At 40.8% G+C, this 13,244-nt stretch overlaps 1 protein-coding gene across 1 annotated transcript in view; it reads left to right on the top strand.

Annotated features, from left to right (window-relative positions):
* Positions 1 to 2,326: 2,326 nt before the first annotated feature.
* LOC136436634 (protein KIBRA-like) overlaps positions 2,327 to 13,244 on the top strand; it is a 42,854-nt gene continuing 31,936 nt past the window's right edge. Inside the window, exon 1 of the mRNA XM_066430787.1 lies at positions 2,327 to 2,577. Coding sequence (XP_066286884.1) covers positions 2,453 to 2,577 — 125 coding nt within the window. The 5' untranslated portion in view covers positions 2,327 to 2,452. The remainder of the gene's footprint in view (positions 2,578 to 13,244) is intronic.

The raw sequence follows: 13,244 nt of genomic DNA, 5'->3' as shown, positions 1-13,244 counted from the left end.
GACCCAGCTGTACGCTGTCAGAACAGACATGAACATGACCAGAACAAGTGAAATGTCGTCTTAGAGAGACCGGCTAGCATTCCACGCAAGTGTGTACGTGTACATGGGCCCGTAACCGTTTGTGGCTTGTCGTGAAACGGTCGCACTTTGTACTGTAGTGCACTTCTTTCCGTCACTAACAACTTGAAGTCAATGACCCTTTCTCTCCACTTCTACGGAAACGACCTGTTTAGGACACTTTCATCAACTTCATTCAATGAAAAGAGCAAAAGTAGTTATGAATTGGGTTGATACGTCGAAAAATAGTGATAGCGTTGGCGCCACTCAGACTAGTATTGAAAGAATTCAAACTTCGCTTCAGGGTGAATAATTTGCCACTTCATCTATTTGGCCAGCCCAGTCTTCTGACAAATCATTCACCGATTTGGCCAATTTCTGTAATCTTACAGCAATCAAAGGTGTCAACGTTGATGAACGGTGGCAACGTTGACAAGCATTTCATCCTAATCTCCAAGCAGATGTTGGGGGGTGAAAGATCATAACGTTTTCTGACCCAACCGACTTTTAGAAAACGTCACTATATCTTTCACCCAGCGTCTGCTTGGAGATTGATATCTTCCCTTTCCCTGCACAGTACACACCCGTCCTGGGTTGTTGACCTACGAGTTATGTTTCTCAGTGCGGAAGCAATCACACACACTTGTCGTACCGCATTATGTACATACCTGTCCCCGGGCGAGGCCCCCAGCGAACTCGGGCCTACCCACGGAAGTGACACATGTTTGTTGTTACCTGTGTGTCCAACAGGTGCGCGCGGTTGGTTATCGGGAATACCGTTCTACGTTTCCATGGCAACCCCGTGCGCAATTCATGACGATCGTCTTTACGAGAATTTCCGCTAGCTTCGTTTTTAAGCCGTTGAGCTATTCACGACCTAGATATTTACGTATTTGGACATTGTGGCATTTAGATTTGTTTCTAACATTCCAGCTTCTTTGATATGAAGCCCCAAAGATTCTGTTTTGTTGCGAACTTATATTTACTTTTTACGAAGGACGATCGATTTAAGGTACAATAAAGATGACTTTTATCTTGACAACGTCAATATGAAAGACACATTTAATCATTTAACACGATAAAATGTTTAAACATTGGAGTCTTAGGTAAATGATATTGACATTGCTCATCAAATTCAACGAAAGTATCATTTTACAGCTTGCAAGTAACGTTTCGAAGTTAGTGGTGTGCAACTTAACAACACAACAGAAAAAGGACCAGACTGTCTGGAACGAAGCTTCCCAAACGCGACGGTAAATTTGCTTTTCTCTGGCGGGCGCTAGAGGACCGAGTCAGGCGCGGAGATCTCGCGGTCTTCTCTGCGGCCAGCCAGAATTTTTGCCTCTGTGCGTTATGCGTGTTGACCATCTGACGTCACCACTCCGTTTCCTCACGGAATTCCAGTCCCCAAATATGGCATAATTGGATTAAGTTTCGCATTCTCTCATTGGGCACGGCTATCAGGTAATCAATACAGGGTGACCGCTGGTATTCTTATGCAAATTACGCTATGCAAACCAATGGCTGCCATTTTGGCTTCGCATACTTCTGGTCAGAGACCCCATAGCCGACAAATAATATACCTAGTGAGTTCCGTCACTTCGATGAAATATTGCCATTTTAAAGTTTTGGAAAGTTTTGTTTTCCAGAGTAGATACATTCTGATTGGTAGTGACAAAAACAAATTCTCAGGTGTGTGATAAGTAAGCAATTACTTTAACTTACATGCGCAAACAATAATGCCCTCAGTCTTATTTCACTGATGATTGATTTTTATTCACAAGTTCCACTGATGTACGTTGATTGCAAAAGAAAAGTGATAACCTTTTCTTCGATATGTTAGATAGTTTACTTTGTCAATGTGGTCCACAGCAAAGGCCTTTGTATATAAGAATACGAATGCTTGTCTTTTCAGTATAACATAGATATTGAAACTTGTGGGTTCCATTCTGGCCCCTCTTTGAAACAGGATTACTTGGCAACTAACGTTGTTTTGGAATCATCAAAACCGATAATATTCTAGCTTAGACCTTGCATTGTAACTCCTTCGGTGAATTCACCAGTGCATTTTTCATTGCCGCCGCAATTGAAGTTTGATATCTATCAACAATTTTGGTCTTGTATTTCTCGTGACTGATCCTGTTCAATCGTTAAAAAGTCCAATATTTTTTTTTGATGAACTATTATGTTGTGGTTGACCATGCATTGCCAGAGGGTGTCGTGTGTCATCTTATGGGACCTCCGGCACCATGTAAATTGATACCTACCTATGGGGCCGTGTATTTGTAAGTGGTGCCAAGTCAAGATGGAGGACCAGTGATGAGTACTACCGGAGTTTTCTGTATTTCTGGCCGGGAAAACAGGCGCTAGATCTGCGTATGGGCGCCTCGACGTGATGCACCGCACAAACGGAGAGCTTCCCTTGCCGCCAGGGTGGCAGGAGGCGCGCGATCTGGACGGAAAAGTCTACTTTATAGACCACAACACCAGGACAACGACATGGGTCGACCCGCGAGACAGGTACGGAGAGAGCGCCCTCGAATTCCGGTGGATTTTACCCGCCGTATTTGCCAGGATTTCTCGCCGATCCCTTCGCTACCTATCTACTTCTGTGTGATGTAGAGTCTTGTGTGTCTGCGTTAAGTAGTTTTGTCGGGATTCAAAGCATATCGGCTGTGGAAAGTGCGATGAAATGTGGTGCATCCGTGGAAGCCCGGTGTCGGTTTGTATACACACACACATCAACAGTCTACACTTTCTACTCGCCAAACCGTCAAAGTATTTGAATATCTAGTTTAGTGTGTGCGATGTTTTGTTCTTACAGTGCAGTGAACCTCCTTAAGTTTGTTGTGTGTTTGTCATGTGAGTTGTGCTACTTTGACGCCACAACAAAGGATCTGTCCCCCTCATGACAAACGTGTTTGGAGAGAAACTGAGAGAGATCCCGTGTACAGATGGGGGAGGGGGGCACCGAGGAGAAAGAAAAAGAGAAATGCCCTCCGGGAAAGAATGGTCGTGGAATTCGCCGAAAATACACAGAAATGCTGGCTAGTTTCCTTGATTGGGGCTCCTCGGAATTCGAAGGATGTCGTCTGTTGAGTCTGTGTTGACATAGATTGTTGAAGAAGTTGTCGGGAAGGTGCGAGGTTTGGGTCCCGAGTGTTGGGGGAGGGGAGCACAAAGTCTCGTGTTTACTCGCCAAAACCTGGCCTACATTCAACAATCTGCAATCACAAAAGCTTATTATTACTCATTGCAACATTTCTGCCTACTACTACTCTATTTGATTTCATCTATATTGTAGTTTTGATGTCATGAAAGAATGCATCATTTGACAAAGGTGCCCAATCACAAATGTGGCAATGTCAACAATCGTTAGCAAACTGAGAAGTGCCATCAAAATTCCTGTTAACAGCCACACATTCGACATCACAGGCAAAACAATCTTTCTTAAGATAACACAACACTTCATGTTTTGTCCCGTTCTATTACTTTTTATTAGATTGACTTGTTTTGTGTTGCCCCCATGGGGCGGTGTATGGTATTAACTGGATAAGTGTTAACTTACTGAAGGTCTAATTTATGTCTGTCAAACTTGTCTCACCTAATTTTCATCCCAGTCTGTTTTCGTAGACCAAAAAGTAGAAACAAACTTCACGGCAATGTCCAGATTTGTATACATAAATGTGATTTGTATATAGGGGTTGACTCTAATGGCAGATGGACCTGGCACCAAGCCAGGCCATTGTGGTACAAAATTACCCCTTGGTATGCATTCCGATTGGTCTTTATCATTATTGTCTACCTTACTGTATATGCGCAAATATCTAGTACAGTCTGTGTGGCTGTAGGTTTTCCGGTAATGTTTTCCGTTGTTGTATAGGTTGTGAAGCTGCTTGTGAATCCAAATCCAATGTACATTCCTAATAATAATGATCATAAACAGCCATGAATGCAGTACAGGGAAATATAGAATATTGTAATGTTGACTTGGAGTCTTTTATGACCCTGTTATATGGAGTTGGGTTAATTTCTGTACACATGCTTATCAGCAAGTATTGGCGGTGGGAGGAGGACCATGCAAAAATGTGACACCATACTCCCTGCAGTGGTTTACAGTACAGTTTTGTCCTTTAGATTGACCAAGTCTTGTACATTTGGCAGTATGTAAGGTTCAAATGCCCATGGTTTGCAGCAACTTTTTGCTTCACAGTGTTGTCTTGTATTTTTTTGCATACATTGTTGGAGCGATTTTGAATTCCCTAAATTTCACACCCTTCTGATATTTTTGTACCCACCAATCATGCGCATTGAGTTGTGGTCAGATTGGGAGAGGGGTAAGCCAGATTGTGAGATAGCCATGTTGGCCTGCTAGTTGTTCAGATTCCTTTCCAATGATGAAACATTCCTCCACATCTGTGGGGACCGTCTAGTGAAATAACATGACCACAAAAATCCCAGTTGCTTTGAGTTGAAGTATAGCCTGACAAACAAATGCAATAATGTTGTACTGTAATGTGCTAGTCACATTACATCAAAGTGTAAAGCTACTATTTCTTGTATGCACAACAGTAGTTGTTGTCAAATACCAGAAGCTGTAAGAGTATGTAGTTTCAAATAGAAATGCGATAATGCTTAGAGGAAACGGCCATACCAAGAAGTGAGGCTTTTACTTTTGTACAGTAGTAATTGTTGAATACCAGAAGCTTGCTGAAGTAGCACCGTTATCCTCCACATTTTTGAGATAAGTTCAGGGTTGCTTGAGCCACAGTCCTTAGGGTTCACTCATCAAGCCTAAATACACGACACATGAGTCACCAACCCTCCACTACTAATGCTTGGTGCAGACACTGATATCTGGGTAGATAGCGGAGGTGAGGAAGGGATATTTTGTCCTCTTTTGTTGTGCCATCAGTATGTTATTTTTCCTCCATTAAAAGAACTTTGTTTAACCTTCAAAAAGTACACGTTGTACAACCCACCCCTTCCTGTAGAATCCTGGCATAAATATGTGTCAAGGTAAAAAGAAACTTGACATCAGACTCATTGTTTCCAAGTTCTAAAATTAGCCGTGCGGTCCTGCATGATTGGCGGTGTAGTCATTTCCTACTCAACGTCTGTTCCCCTGTTCTCTGTTAGTTGCTAACTTCTAAAATGTAGCAAGGGTAGAAAGTATCCAACTCATTGTTCCTTACATGCATATGAGCCTCTAAAAATGAAAGACACCCTTTGGTCCAACACAGCAATATTGAGAATCTCTCAAAAGAATTCTGTAGTAGAGTATCTTGTAGTACTAGGGACATATGTGACTTCATTGCCCAAAGAATGGCTAAGCTAGGTAAGTCCCTTGGGATACTGAGGTCATGACCATGCATTTGAGCTGGACTGGAACTGTGGAAGATCTGGCATACATGTACTCTTACTAGCATCTGCAACTGTATTGAAGGTGTCAAAACGTTAGGTTTGGCCATGTAAAATATTGTCGATGCACACATATGTGGTGTAAAACTTGCAGAGATGTGTGAAAGTGAGAGGGCCATGTTTTTGGAGGCACGATTTCTGACTGTGACAGCAGCAGTTTTTTTTTTTTTTTAGATTCATGCTCCAGTCCTTTTGAATGTACAATTGTATATCAGTAAGCAGTGTTGCCTTGGTGGATAAGAAATGTGCAATTATTGATCTGTTTACCTTACAAAGGCCAGTCTAACCTGTCTGGAAAGGTCACGGTAGATTTTACCACCTGATAAAAGATGCAATTCCTTAGAATAGCAAAACTGTAAAACACTGCAAAACATACGTGAGGAAGTTTGTCTGTTGAATATTATAACATCATACAAAAGGTTGAACCACTTGTAGCGGAATGATAAACTGTGAAGTTAATGTGAGGTCATTCAGCAGCCGTAAATCTACAAGTAAGGATGTCGAAAAGTTTCATGATTTAGTTACTTGTGACAAGAAGTGTTTTAGTTCTAGTATTTCACTGTAAATTTTCTTTCTTTAGCACACAGGTATTCTAACAATAGATGCGCTGGTAGCTACTAGCTATTGTACATTTGACCATATGCTCTTCTATTCTGATGGTTGTGATTGACATATGACACTCAAAGCAGTACTTACCACAGCAGTGGCCAGTGCACTTTACTGGCTATTTAAAGCACCATTGGCATTACATAACGATTCCAAAGATTGACTTCAAACAATGCACATACAATGGTGGTACACTTGAATGGATCTGAAGGCAGTTAAGTGAGAACATCAGGTCTAGAATTGCTGTGTTGTGAGAGGATTGTGGTGTGTCCAATGAAGGTGAGAATTGTGCTTGAAGTGGTCATGCAGCTGCCTCTGTCCTGGACACTTCTATATCAAGGACACTCCTGTTTAAGGTAGACCTAAAACAAAAGGTTGTAGATTTAAAAAAAAAAATCACCTTTTTCTTCAATGTCATTTTCATGATTAAATGCTCACCAAAATCCTCTATTAAAGTTAAACACAGTTCTGCGTAATCTTGTATGTCATTGACGAAGAAAGACTGTATAACATTGCAACAATTGTTCTTTCGGAAAACGTTTCTTTTTTTGGGTAGCATTGGATTCCCCCCCCCCCCCCCCAAGCTTTCAGATGATCAGTTTGTTCTCCTGTTACTTATGCCTACAGTTTAACCAAAGAAACACAGACAGAGAGAGAGAGAGAGTCAGTCCTATAGTTTGAGTGACCCAGTGTACACTTTTGGCTCGTTGGATAGACTATTTTTTACCGCCTTGTTCAGCAGTGAGTAAAACGTCCATTTGTAGCCTTGGAAAAGAGCTCAAGGCATTCAAGTAGAGCTTAAAGGCCAGTGGACAATAAATCATGGGGATCAAGGATACATTTGCCCAGCTTAACATACCAGCAGGGATTACAACCTCACAGCACAGTTTGGAGTTGTGTAACTATCGATATTCAGACATTGATTGGTGCTCTGAGAGCGTTAGTTCCAACTCTTGGTGTTTGACCCTTCCACGCACTGCTAGCAGATATTGGTTGTTACAGGGGTGTTTGGTTGTGTGGGGAGGGATATGGGATAACTGGATAAGAGGTAATTCCATTTCTCCCGTTAGAGAGATGTCTCCTGTTTTTGGAGCAACTGCGTTATTTTAGTTTTGTGTAGCAAGTTGCCACGGAAAGAAACTTAAGTAACAGTTGGAATAAAGGAACTTTCGAGAGTTAGATATAAGACATTTTGCAATTGTACTATTTGTAGGTGGCACAAGGTCTTTGCATAATCTTGTTGATCTGTTGATGTAAGCAGCAAACCCTGGTTTATGCAAAGCCACCAGGTACATGTTGTAATTCAATCAGTCCATCTGATCAGCTATTGGTAGCTATGAATTTTCTTACAGGTATGCCTTGCAGAAATCAAATTTCACTTCTGGCCACCTTGGTATTTATGATGGTGGTTTGTGCAAACATTTGCCTTGCCCCCAGCCAGGTTGTCCCACTGAACTAATGGCAGGAGTAACCAGTCATCAGGTAGATTAGCGGAGGAGCTGTAAAACCTGGTATGTGCTGTATGCACATCAGGCGTGTACTGACACTGTAACCAGTGCAAAGTTCTGCAGGCTGGGCTTAGAAGATACAGATATACAGAGATATTTGAGGTAAAACTACAGTATTGTATAACCTCACCTTTCGCACCTACATTTGCAGGACTAAGGAGTAAGCTGCTGTTCAGTTGAGATTCCTTCTTGTAGACGTCTCTATTTCCGATGGTTTCTTTTCTTTCCAATTGCAGGTTCTCTTCCCTTCATCTAACCATCTTTTACAAGTCCTTGCCACCAGGGCCTATAGTATGATACTACAGAAGCTACTCAAATGTGCTTATATTCTTTTCTTTTGGGTTATATCTTTCAAAGCCTTTGAATTCACAGTCATTCACTCATTGAGTTGACTTTTCCAGGTTGCCTTTTGAGGGTTAGAAGTGGGCATGCATATGGTCATTCCAAATATCATTCTTCCAAAACCAAATGCTGGCCTGATTCACTCTCAACCATCTGAAAGTGTTGCATTTTGCGTCTTTAAGTTTAAAAACAATTGTGGCGTGAAACCTTTGGTCTTATTTTGACTTTTGAAAAAAATGGGGATCAAGGTAGGATTATGTTTGAGATAAGTCTCCACATGGGGACCATTAGGAGTGGGAGTTTCCAGGGGGAGTAATTGGGAGAGTGTGCCAAGTAATGGCCTCACAAGAGAGCAGGGCCCTTCCAGGATGTCCCCCAGTCTAAACTGTTTACCGTACCAGCCAACAGGGCTCAGGGCAGAGTAAGCACTGTCAGGAGTCACATATACAGAAATTACGCTGTTCTCAGCATCTTTGGAGGAACTGCACTATGAAATACCTTCGAGGGAAAAAAACAAGTTAGATATACGTTTCATCAGGGGTGTTTTTGGAGACAGGAAGTTTGGAGTAATGAAATAAATTCTCCATGTCTGGAGTCTTAGGGTTGATTCTGAGAAGAGAACCAGACCCTGCTAACTCAGTTGTTTATTATGATATTGTATGGTTGGCTTCCAGCAAGAGCCTGTATATAGGGTATGATTTTTGTTATGGTATCGGCATTATTTGATCTCCCTTCAGGCCAAATAGCTGACCTATAAATGTAAACTCCACTCAGAAATGCTATCTTTAAAAAACTTTCTCTTGAGACTGATATATTGCATGATTTTCAGGTTCTTTCTGTTGTGATACATACTGTCAAAGTTGTGTACTGTTGTGTAAATCTGTTATTTTAGCTCTGTTGTGACAGAGTATGACATTCTAACAGCAGATTTTATACAAAACACATGATTTAGTTTTCATCTGTCTGCAAGCCTTGTTGTGATTTTACTGTAGTTGTGCCAGAGTTAAAAGTAGAAAGACAGAGATGTTGTTTTTCTCATGCAGCACCAAGTCAACATACGGTAGAGATATTTATGGTATGCGAGTTGGAAAGGAAACAGCTTGCATGAAATATGGCAGGTGGAATTTATTGTCTGGGATTAGATGGAGGGTAAGAGGCCATATGGCGTAGTTTCAGCATCAGATGTGGGGAGGGGGGCTGGCAAAAGCTGTTGGTATTGTCCCTAAAATTCATCTGCAAAATAGTAGTCTCTCGCAGAAAACATTCACTCAACCGTCACAGTTAGACAATGCCGTCATGTTCATATACCTGAATAATTAATGCCTGCGTTATGCTGGTATTGTATGTCCATTATTTCACCAATGCCACTCGTGCATGGCACGTCGACTATGTATAGAACCGAACGCTCGCATGTGTATAGCTCCCATGAATCATTAATAATGTGATCAGCCAAAGGCAGGGGTTACTGTTGCAAAAGTGCTTGGAAGAACCCTTGGAAGAACTGATAGACTAGAATGGGGATGTCTTGAATTTCAGTCTTAAAGATGGTTGACCCACTTGCTTTGCTTTGCAAAAAAAAGTAATCACAATTCTAGATAAAGAGATATTCATGTTTCTGATGCCTGTTGCCAGAATTATTTTTGGACCATACATGAATTGCATTGATTTTTAGTTAGGATGCTGTCGTCAGCAGTGTAGATCTAGTCTGTGGTTATCTGTTTCGTTTTGCTTTTGTGACAAAATGTGGACAGAACCCAAAGTCCTGAACATTAGGGTGAAAACCTAGCACTGTGGCATGCATCTTGCACTCAGAAAAGATTGTTATATGCCAACGTGCTTTGATACACTGCCTGTGTCTGCAGATGGACACGCAAGACTCGCAAGACATGCACTGTTTGAAACATATTCAAAATGTTTGCATACATGTATGTTGTCTTTTTAAATCTGATTTTTTTCTTCTACGAAATAATTTGATACATAGTAATGGATTGAAGCCTTACATCTGCTTGGAGATTAGTCTGGGACAGCCTAGTATCCCATGTGAGTGGACATCCCTGTGGGACTGGCTGGCATTTGTCTGGACCAGGCTAATGTATTGGACCTGTGGGACCATGTGGTCCAGGAACAGGTGTGTTCCAGTTACAGGTGTTGTCTCACACCTGGTCAAAATCAATACAGCTTTCACGACCTCATTGTGTCATTAGCATTACTGGTGATTGTCTTATGTTTTCCAGTTGGGGCACTGTTGAATGTCACTTTTAATGGTATAAAGTTACCATTTTGTTTGTCTTTGTTTCACATCAATTAGCAGAATGATTTGTGTGCATGTGTGTTGTTCGTTTTTTTTCTTAGATTTTTTTTCTCCTAATTTTGCCCAACAAGATGTGGAACTAGAGTGGAAATGAAAATTAAATCAAGAGGCTTTGTATTAAACCTTCTCCCAATAGAGAATTAGTAGCCAAATGGCTACTTCAGTCTGCTAAATGTTAAAATGATACATCTTGCCTGCCATCTGCTGAAGCATAGCATGTCTGATTGGAGATAGCCAAGACACATGTTTTTGTCTACTTGTCTGGTCAGCCTTCAGAAAGATACTGTAATATTCCATGCCTCTGAGCAAAAGATTAACATCTGTTTGAGAGACAGAGAGGGCTAGCTGTTGAGAGTAACAAGAAACCTGATTTACATGTTTAGAATGCTGTCACAAAGGCAGGTATTTTGACATAGAACAGTGGTCAGTGTAGATTTTGAAAGAATTTTGAACCCCTTATTAACTGAATATCTCTGTAATCATTAAGACCTTATGACAGAATCTAAAATGGCACGATGTACATGAAAGTACGCTATTTCAGCTACCTTGCTGTACAGGGCTTGCAATACCCAATTCGAATTTGCAGAAAATGTTGTTGAAGATATAGTCTAAGCAACTTTCAATTTAAAGTCTACAAAGATATAGACTGAGGATTGGGAATTACATGTTGCAAAAGGCAGGAAAATATGTCTTTTGGGCCCGGCTGTACACATATATTCGGCAACAAGTAAAAGACAGAAGTAGGTGTTCCAAATCTTGGCGTTTACAGATTCAAAGTGACCAGAGTTGACCTGCCTAGCTACGTTTAACATGCTCAAATGGAGTCATTCTGACACCAAACGTGATGTCCCTATGAAGCCACCCAGCTGCCTGCCTCTCACTCTCTGTCTTGGCGCTGACCAGTACCCCCCAGGGCTTGACCACTTATCTCCAGGATCGGTAGTGATTATCTCTGAGCGCAGGAGACAGCCGTTCCGCTCCTATTGTCCAATCCCTCTTTGTGCTGGTCGACATTCCTGTCCTTTTGTTCCGTCCTTGCGCCATTGTCCACGCGACATTCCATCCCCGATGTTTGGACGGCCAGCCACAAAAACACATCCAAGTCTCCTGTGTAGGGGGACGCTGGTAAAAGTTTTAGAGAGGTTTTGGAGCTAGGGGAAAGTTGTTGTGACCTCATTTTAGGCCCACCTGATAAAAGTGTTCTTTCATATTGATCTACTGAGTATAGAACTTTGGGAGGAACCTTGTAATGGTATCGTGATAGCTTTCTTTTATTACTAGCGTTTGATAAGACGTTTCAAAATGTATTAGCTCCCAAGAAAGAATTAGAATGTCTCATAATGGGCTGAACTACATTTGTAGAACCTTTATTTTAAGACAGATTCTTGTGACCAGAGACATCAAATACATATGTAGGTTGTAAAAGAAGAAAAGTAAAGTAGCTTTAATGAATTGGCTTTTATGGGCACAGCCTACATTCTTTTAAGGTCAATGACTAGATATTTCACCTTGAGAGTTGAATGGTGGTACACTTTAACAAAGAACATGATATTTCCCCCTGCTAGTCACTAGAAAAACATTTGATAGAATGTTTAGACTTGGGATATATTTGGTATTTTATATCTTTTATGAAAAAAGAGCTGATAGGATATGGAAAGTAACATACAGGTGGACTTCACCAACATATGTTGTAAGGTAACTGCATCCATTGTTTATTTCTACTGGAATGTTCCAAAGTTAAGAAAAACAACAGTGGCGCATTCCACAATTCTAGATTTCACATGTTTACTGAAACATAAAAGAGAAGCTTTCTTGACTTAAGTTATTATGTAATTGAGACTTTTAAGAAAAATAATTATAGTTTTCATTGACAGACGAATGTTGAAATACAAGCCAATTTAAAAGGTTTCTCTGTTTTCCAAGCAATATACTTGTACATGTAGTAGGCATGCTGTACAGCATGGTATATTGTGTAATGAAACCAAGTAAGTGTGGCCCTAGAGCTTGACAAAGTGGGAATAAAGTGCAGTTCTGTGAGATATCTCCTGTGCTGAAGTGATTGGTAGTTAACAATGCAAACTTGAGCACTGTGGGAGATGTTGAGTCCAGTATCCAATGTCAAGAGCACACAGGTCTGACAGGAGTGTGGAATAGCTGGCATGGTGGCGGCAGGAAGTCCTGGATAGAGTTACTGTGTACGATGTGTCACTCACTCTAGCAGGCCGTTAATTCCCAGGGAGCTAGCCTAGCGGGATTCTGTCGTGCTGGGGGTTAAAGAAGAAATAGACTGTGGAAATCGTAATAGCAGTTGGTTAAAACTGATTTCTTTGGTGTTAGGGAAGTGTAGATGTTCGCCTTGATCACAACAGATTTTGTATTTGATCTTCAGTTCAGCTCATTGAATTTTCAGGAAAGATGTTAACAATATCATACCTGTATGATGGCAGATTTCCTTCCTTTGATATTATCTTTATCTTATTATCTCATATTTATGTCAGTCAATCATATCATGATTGGCATATCAAATTGATACACATTCCCAAATAAATTCCTGGTTAAACTACTGTTACCCCTTAGTGTTAGAGACACAATTCCAACTCTTATAATGTGATATTACAGCCAGGATTAGATGTTGTTTGTCATTTTTGCCATACTGTCATCTTAAGACATTGAGAAGAACATTCCTCTGTCAAAGATGATGTTGGCCAGTCTGCAAGCAGGAAACTCTGACCCTTAAGAAGATGACTCCTGTTTACCTCTGTACCAGCTTAACATTCCAAGGACAGGGTGGGAGACTTAATTCCCAATACTAGTAATACAATAGTTCAAATTTATGCATTAGAATCTAGGGCTATGAAATTAGGAAACTTTCGGGTGAGTCAATGTCAATAGTGGAATAGCAAAAGTATATACATTTCTAGAAGAGTCAAAAAGGATCGGAGAAATTACTACAATCCATATACCATTGAAACATTTGTTGCAAAGCATATCTTCGGTGT

This window comes from Branchiostoma lanceolatum, chromosome 6 (assembly GCF_035083965.1).
Source record: "Branchiostoma lanceolatum isolate klBraLanc5 chromosome 6, klBraLanc5.hap2, whole genome shotgun sequence".
Lineage (NCBI taxonomy): Eukaryota > Metazoa > Chordata > Leptocardii > Amphioxiformes > Branchiostomatidae > Branchiostoma > Branchiostoma lanceolatum.
Note: the sequence above shows the minus strand (reverse complement) of the source record. Positions and strands in the feature narration are given on the sequence as shown.